The 8677-nt window shown below is 49.9% G+C and overlaps 1 protein-coding gene across 1 annotated transcript; it reads left to right on the top strand.

Moving 5' to 3' along the window:
• The first annotated feature begins 520 nt into the window (after nucleotides 1-520).
• LOC125510021 (protein PHYTOCHROME KINASE SUBSTRATE 1-like) lies at nucleotides 521-2281 on the top strand. The gene has a single exon (XM_048675114.1). It carries the CDS (start codon nucleotides 1038-1040, stop codon nucleotides 2112-2114), a length of 1077 nt encoding a protein of 358 aa, XP_048531071.1. The 5' UTR covers nucleotides 521-1037; the 3' UTR covers nucleotides 2115-2281.
• The last annotated feature ends 6396 nt before the right edge of the window (nucleotides 2282-8677 follow it).

Below are 8677 nucleotides of genomic sequence, written 5' to 3'. Positions count from 1 at the left end.
CCGTCGCGCCGGTCGGCGCCAGCTCACGTTGCAGCCCCCACGCCTCTCCTTAGCCAGGCCGCCCCGCGCAACCAAGGCCTCGCGAGAGGGAAGAAGTGCCCCGTTGCCGCCGACACCGCGTGGGCTTTGCCTGGCGGCGCCTGCCGGGGGCGGCGAGGGGGGGAGGAGGGAAGGGGAGGGGTGGCGGCCCGGCGGCTAGGGTTTCGCCTGGGTCGCCTGCGGGGGGCGACACGGATGTCCTTTCTTTACAGTACTTACTACTAGTAGCGATAAAAAGAACTTTTACGCGAAGGGCATTCAACTAGTTCCGTGAAAAAGCTTAAAAATGAAGTACTGAACTGGTGCACAACAGTCCATTCCAGATAGTACTTTGTGTTTCCTTGCCTCCTTACCTGTCAGTCAACACACAAAGAAAAAGAGAAGAAAAGAAAATCCTGTATGTGTCCACAGTTCCACACAACAACCTTATCATCTCAATTTCATGTCTTACATGCAGACAGGCGTCATTGTTCCCCCAAATTTCCGGTGTGTCTTACATGTAATGTAATGATCAAGAAACTGCCTGTGTTCCCTGTTCCTTCAGGCATGTCAGTGTCTGCTTTTGCACTGCAAAACAGTTTCAACGGGAGTGTTAACGTTAGCAAGAGATCCATCAGAATTCCTGGAGATCCTGTGACTTGCGGACGTGGAAGCACCAACCACCACCTTCATCACAAAATTGCATGCATCCCCAAGAAATGTTGCGAAAACATACGGTCCAATCATTCTGCTTCTCAACCAGTTCACAGCCTCATTATCTCCTCCCTGTTGTCCCCACTGTTGCTTCACAGGGACAGATTAGCAACAAGCTTCTTTTTTGATGGATTAACCGAATCATTCTCATTTACTTTTTACCAGGATCGTGTTCCAATCATGTTGTGTTGCCTATATAAGTGTGGCTATTTCACACCGTTTCTGTGTGTTTGAGATACATGAAAACTTGATAATACTAGCAGCAGTAGCAGCACCAGTTGTCTAGTTGTGCATTTGATTGCACCATGGAGCACACAAGAAATGGTGATTTGAAGGTCAGTTATGAGCAGGAGCTGTTCGGGCGGCGCCGGAACAGCACCTTACCGGCCTACCCGGATCTCATCAGGGAGGGCATGGCCACCGGCCCGGCTAGGGCGCCAGTGCCGCCGAAGAGCACGCCGAGCCGGCGGCGCACTTACGCTGACGGCGAGCTCGACGTGTTCTCGGCTGAGCGTTACTTCAAGGGTGCAATGGACGGCGACAGCAAGGAGGGCTCCGCCACGGCTGTGGAGACTGTGGCCACGGTGTCGAGGCCAGCTGTGCCGGCGAGCAAGCCGACGTCGACGTGCGCGTCGGCGGCGAGCGCTGGCTCGGCGGCCACTGCCAACAGCCAGACCGTGCTCCTCCGGGACGCGCGCAGCCACCCGGGATACAGCAGCAAGAAGTGCTGCCTGCAGGTCGGGGCGCTCCTGCGTCCGTGCTCCGGGAAGCGGGCCGTGCGCGTCAACGGCGGCCCGGCGACGGAGACGACAGAATCGAGCAAGCTGGCGGCGAGCGGGATCGAGTGGTACAGAGACCTGAGGATGCAGAAGGCTGGCCTCGGGCTAGCCGGCGGCAGCCACCGTGGTGTGGTGGCTGGCCTCCCGCCAAATTTGAATCTCGGCGCTTCACAACTGGCAACAGTAGGGAGGGAGGAGAAGGCGGTCGAGTACTCGAGCGCGAGCTTTAGGAAAGGAAGCTTCACTCTTCAGGCTCCGGTCAAAGTCAGCTGCGGCGGAGGCGACGACGACGACGACGATGGCGGGAGCGAGTCGAGCTCGGACCTGTTCGAGATCAAGAGCCTCATGATCGGCGACTGCCCGTACGAGCCAAGCGAGGCGAGCATCCAGTGGAGCGTGGTGACCGCGAGCGCCGTGGACATGTCCGCCGCGCCGGAGCGCAGTGGCGGCCGCGGGAGGCCCCCGGTGGCCGTGAGGCAGAACCGGGACCGGCCGGTTGGGCTACTAACGGGGTGCGTGAGCCGCAGGGCAGTGGATGTGTCGCCTATGGCCGCGGTGCGCAGGTTCCCCGACCCGCCGGGGCGCCGGCGCATCGATGGGTGACACAAGGCGCACAATGCAAATGTGCAAACCCGTAGCTTTCTGCTCGTGTGTCTATGAATTCCATCTTTTTTTTTCGGGTGTCCTATGAATTCCATCTTGTTCGTTACTTCCTCATACTCTAGTTACGAATGCCGAACTGAATGAAAACGGGCATAGGTTGCTAAAAATATGATAGCAAAGTGCACTATGTTCCTCTATGTATGTACCACGTACTTTAAAAAAGAAGAATTATGAGTTCAACCAGAAAATATCCATGCAAAAAAAATTAAAAATATCACCATGCATCATATTTTTTTTTTGCGAGGAAAACTTCCGATCTATTCATCAACTGTCAAGGTAGTACAAAGAACACCAAAAGTAAAATCCAGCTCCATAAACCATCTAGCGGTGACTACAAGCACTAGAGCGAGTCGAAGGTGCGCCGACGTCTTCCCTCATCGGAGCCTGGCAAACCTTGTTGCGGTAGACAATTGAAAATCGCCGTGCTAAGGCCACGTGGGACCAACGCACCAGAACAACAACCGTCGCCGATAAAGAGAAGCGTAGATCGAAATGATCCAATCTATAGACATACGAAAATAGACGAACAAAGACATGATCCACGTGGATCCACTAAAAACAAACACCGACCGAATCCCGTGAGTTGCGCCGGATACAAACCTCCACATGCCCTCCAACGATGCTGGAAACACCACCGGAAAGGGGACTAGGCGAGGAGAACCTTATTTCATCTTCAGAGAGCTGTCGCCTCCTCGCCTCCCTGAGTAGGACCTGTTAGACTTGTGTCGAATATTGTGTACAAGGTAGGTTACAATTGGATTAGGAGTTGTATTGTGTTTACATAGGATGTGAAGTCGTGTCCTAATAGGACACTTGTATCCTAGGCCTTTCATATATAGCGGGGTAGACACACGATGTAACCTATTCCAACATAATAACACCGGAACGCAGGGGAAGCCGGCGGCATGTGCCAGTGTCCAGGACGACCGGGTGCGGTATTGTGACGGTATCATGGGAAGGAACGCCCATAGTCATGCCCCGGGGATGTAGCCATATCGGTGAACCTCGTTAACAAATCTTGATGCCGTGCCTCGTGTGATTGCTTGGTCCTCGGATAATCAACGGTATGCCTCGAATTTATTCTAACAAGTGGTATCATGAGCTAGGTTATTCAGAGGCTGCGGATTGTTGATCTGTAGGATGGATCGTCGTCAAGTTTCGGGACAAAGATGATGTGCGGAAGTGATGTTCCGCGGAGGTCGTCTGGTGCGTTCTCGGCGAAATCGGGAAAGCAATTAGTGGGGCGAGCAGATTGGATCTCAGCGGCGGCGGCGGCCGATCTGGCATGGATCGAGGCACGGCAGGTCAAGTCAGGCGCTGGTTGCAGGGAGCAGAAGCCGAGACGGATTGTGGGCATGCCTAGTGCGTGGAAGGCTGGCCCAAGTGCGGCTGGCTATGTGCGTGCTTGGTGGGGCTAGGCCCTTTGTGTAGCCGCAAGGTGGAGGCGTCGCTGAAAGTGAGATTTGTTTTGGAAGAAAAAGAGGACCCGAGTCCTCATGTACCGACACGGAGAGGCACAGGGCAGATCAACTCAAGCGAAGGAAACTACCCATCGTGTTGTTCATCCATTGGTATTTAGCTAAAGGTTGTGACATGACAAAGGCTAGCATCCGAAGTTGAGCCAGAGACAGGAGCCAAATTCACTTAAAGACCAGCTAGTTGGAATTGCTAGTAGTAGGCGGAGGTTCTGTTCGTGTACTTGGGCATCGCGTGCAAAGCTCAAAAAAAATTCACAACGTCAGTCATAGGAAGAATCATGACGCCATCGGACATCGGGTTTGAGATGGAGAAGTTCAACTGAACTGAGAACCTTGGGTTATGGCAGACAAGGGTGAAAAATTTGTTGGCACTGTAGTGATGCTTGAAGGCGTTGCTGGATGTCAAGCCAGGCGAACGATGAGGATTGTGAGGAGTTGCAGATGGTTGCAGTCAGGGAAGTTCGGCTAGGTCAGACTTGTCAGTCTGACGGATCGACGCGAGTCGGTTGGTACAGAATATGGTGGTGGGATCGGCGACGACGACATAGGAGCGTGAAGCTGATGGTGACTGACTTCTGGACGTGGAAACACGTGGCGCAGGCCCGATGGCTTGTGTGACTTCGACAAGACTATGGCGCGGGGTTGATTCAAGGTGGTGTACACACGGAGTTTGAAGTCGACGGGGCGCGAGGGTGGACTGATCATCTACCATGGAGTCATGTTGAAGGTGGAGCTGGATTGAGGGGCTACGGTGTAAGGATCCGGAGAATCGAAGCCTAATTCAGCTGGGGAAAAGCGAGTGACACGTAGTTTGGACTGGAGCCCAGTTGTCTGATGGAAGCACGAAACTCGTCATCGGTCGGTGATAATCGATGATACTCTGCAGTGGGGGTTGAGTGGTGTGGATTCGCGACCCTTGAGACTCAACCGAGACAGCGGAGGCTCGACGCGGTAATAGCGGCGAGGCGTGTGGTATGCACGGGGCATGGAGACGGGCCAGGGCTCTGGTGGTCATACATGTGGTATGACAACTGCGAATTTGACTCGGGGTGACTACAAGCAACGGTGAAATTCCTTCAAGTTTCAGACAGGCGGTCAAGAAAGGAGCGGTGATGTTGAGTTCACGTAACTCTTATTGTGACACCCAATATGTGAGTTGTTCATTTTTCATGCAGGTCAGTGATCAATGTGTGATGGCGTTGGACTGATACTCTGGAAGTTGGGAGCACAAACTAGAGTAACAAGGAACTTAATTTTGATCGAGTGTTGACTGTGGTTAAGAAAAGAAGGGACTGCAAGTTGCAGGTGGAGTCACATGGAGTCTTTGGAGTAGCAGCGGTGCTCACGGGATAAACTCAAGTCCAATGTACATGGAAGTTTGATGCATTGACGAATTCAAGGTGGTGAAGAATATTCGCCAAGGTGGAGTTTGTTAGAGTTGTGTCGAATATTGTGTACAAGGTAGGTTACAGTTGGACTAGGACTTGTATTGTGTTTACATAGGATGTGGAGTCGTATCCTAATAGGACACTTGTATCCTAGGCCTCTCATATATAGCGGGGGTAGACACACGATGTAACCTATGCCAACATAATAGCACCGGAACGCAGGGGAAGCCGGCGGCATGTGCCGGTGTCCAGGGCGACCGGGTGCGGTATTGTGACGGTATCATGGGGAGGAGCGCCCATAGTCATGCCCCGGGGATGTAGCCATATCGGTGAACCTCGTTAACAAATCTCGGTGCCGTGCCTCGTGTGATTGCTTGGTCCTCGGATAATCAACGGTATGCCTCGAATTTATTCTAACAGGACCCAAACTCTAACAAAACTAAAAGAGCATGAAAAATGGAGCCCTCCCGCCAGTAATGGCCGGGATCCATCACGCCTCCATGGCCCGAAGACCATAGAAGACGAGGTAGACCGGCGGCGACATCGGCGGGAGGCACAAGAAACCCTAGTTAAAATGTCCTCTTTCTTCCACGGGGAGAAAGAAAATGATATGTTCATGTGTCATATATATTTGGTAACATGGTTTCGACGGATATTCAGATCGACATTGTGGAAATAAAGTCTGGCACTCTGATCTGGTGCAATGCAGTGAAAATTCTAAAATCTGGTTTGACATATCATTGAAAAAGAAATATGTATGCTCTATAGCAAAATTCACTATGATAGGAGGGAAAATATATGATGCTCTGGCGTCTCATGGCTAAGGTGATACATCCAACGGCTCCTAGAAGCTCTGGAACATTTCACAAAAAATTCTGCCATGAGTTTGAAAATTGTGCATAGGTCCAGCAGATCCAACAACTTCCCAAATACCGCCCGATTTGAGATCCATCGACCCAGGAGCCAGTATCATGGGAGCACCTGATACTCACTCATTCACTTCCTCTACTACGCACAACTGCAGTTGTGGTGCTCGTCAACTTTATCCCCGGCGCTCTAGCCTGCAGTGAGCCTGTGTGCAGTTGCAGTCGGGAATTCATCTATAAGAGGATAGTTCGCAAGGTAGTGTCGCCCTTGGCCAAAAAGGCAATTCTTCTGTGCACGAGGGGTCTTGTCCATACCTCGGCTATCCATTTTTTTGCGGGGGTTTGCTTGAAGATTTCTATGCATGCATGCTCATCTCCTTTGCATGGATAGTTTAGACACTGATTACTTTCGAGTGGATCCCCACATGCAGCTTTTGGCAGAGATTGCATGCTTCACCCATCCAACCTTTCATGCCTTTTATTTTTAGCTTGTAAATTTGAATCTATTGTAGCTTCTGAACAAAAAGTTCAAATTAACTTTCATTTGCATATGTGTGTTCGTTGCCACAAGAACTTTCGAACAAGACAACTCTTGAATACATTTTCAACAGCTTTTAAAATTTTACTAAGTTTCAAATACTAAAACTTAATAGTTAGAATATTATGTTTTTACCAAGTTTAACTTGTTTTCAGGGTTTAGGGTTTACTATTTAGGGTTTAGGGCTTAGGGTTAAGGTTTTAGATTTGAAGTTTTAGTATTTAAAACTGAAACTTGGTGAATTTTTTTTAACTTGTCAAAATATATTCAAGAGCTATCTTATTTAAAAGCCCACATTGCAAGGAACACAAATATGCAAACAAAAATTAGACTTTCCATTCAAAAGATACAATAAATTTAAATTTGAAAGCTAAAATAAAAAACATGAAAGGTTGGATGGGTGGAGCCTGCCATCTATGTTAAAAGCTGCATGCGGGGACCCAACTCAAAATAATCAATGGACTAATCCATGCACAAGACATGCAAGTATTGATAACCTTACCTCCGTAGTAGCCACATGTCATGTTTTTCCATGCTAGACTGGACCGACAAAGATCGTCCCTCGGCCGGCACTGAGATCCCTTGCGACAAGGATGACATTGCCTTATTCTCTGCCTCCACCACGGTGGCCATCAGGAATGGACTAACTGCTAATTTTTGGAATGACAGATGGCTCGACGGACATGTGCCACGGCTCCTTGCTCCAGATATCTTCAGACTATGCTCCCGCAAGAATATCTCTGTCCATGATGCCATCTCTAATAACAAGTGGATGTCGGGCTTGCATCGGATATCTGACATCTCGCAGCTTCGCCAGTTTGTTGTCCTATGGAACCAACTTCAAGAGGTAACCCTTGACCTTCTCGCTGCTGACTCCATCTCCTAGGTATGGAACAACTCCAAGTCTTATTCTGCATCGTCAACATATCAGTGCCAATTCCTTGGATCTTTTCTGCCCAACTCGGTTTGATAAGCTGTGGCCTGCGAACGTGGAAGCCAAGTGCAAGTTCTTCTTGTGGCTTTGGCTGCGAGGCCGGATCCTTACGACCAACAACCTTGCCATCCGGGGACTTCCTCATGATGATATCTGCTGCCTCTGTGACCAGGCTGATGAAACGCCCACTCACCTGATCCTACCCTGCCCTTTCGCTAGGAGTGTCTGGACCATGGTAGGAAACAACCTGGGCCTGCCTACTCTTGCAACGAATGCTTAGACTGCGGTTTTCATCGAGCATTGGTGGGATGACATGACCTCGTGCCTGGGACGAAGAGCCAAGAAAGTGGCCATTTATATGGTTTGGAACATCTGGAAGGAATGGAATAGACGTGTGTTCGAGCATCATTCGCTCCAAGAAGTTGCTATCCTCCATCTCATCAAGCAAGACCTTTCACTTCCTTCAGTCTCGGCTAGCTGGCTCTCTAACGTAGAAAACGAACCTGAACCTGAGCCTGATTGATTCTTGTACTCCTTGTTGTGGGTATTCATAAACCCAATTTGTGTTCTGCTGCAACATTTTGGTGTTTTTTTTCTCCTTCTTAATATATTAAGGCAGTCCTTCTGCCGGTTCCTCGAAAAAAAAGATAAAGTCTGCAGGATATCTACTAGTGTACGTGTTGCCTTCATTAGTGCTCTATTTTGCAGCAACATGAGCATCAATTGCTCATATATAACGGTGTGTATGCGGTTGGAGCAAGTCCTAGGGATGTTTTTACCCCACTTGGATGGCGATATAATCTCTGGATTACTTCTAAGCCTCATATGTTTGGTTGTGTTCATTTAATTATGGAGAGGTTGGGTGTCGGTGTCAAAACCGGCGGATCTCGGGTAGGGGGTCCCGAACTGTGCGTCTACGCGGATGGCAACAGGAGACAAGGGACACGATGTTTTTACCCAGGTTCGGGCCCTCTTGATGGAGGTAAAACCCTACTCCTGCTTGATTAATATTGATGATATGGGTAGTACAAGAGTAGATCTACCACGAGATCAAGGAGGCTAAACCCTAGAAGCTAGCCTATGGTATGATTGTTGTTGCTACGGACTAAAACCCTCCAGTTTATATAGACACCGGAGAGGGCTAGGGTTACACAGAGTCGGTTACAATGGTAGGAGATCTACATATCCGTACCGCCAAGCTTGCCTTCCACACCAAGGAAAGTCCCTTCCGGACACGGGACGAAGTCTTCAATCTTGTATCTTCATAGTCCAGGAGTCCGGCCGAAGGTATAGTCCGGC

Source organism: Triticum urartu, chromosome 1, assembly GCF_003073215.2.
Source record: "Triticum urartu cultivar G1812 chromosome 1, Tu2.1, whole genome shotgun sequence".
In the NCBI taxonomy this organism is placed as follows: Eukaryota; Viridiplantae; Streptophyta; class Magnoliopsida; order Poales; family Poaceae; genus Triticum; species Triticum urartu.
This window is presented reverse-complemented; position numbering and strand designations above follow the sequence as displayed.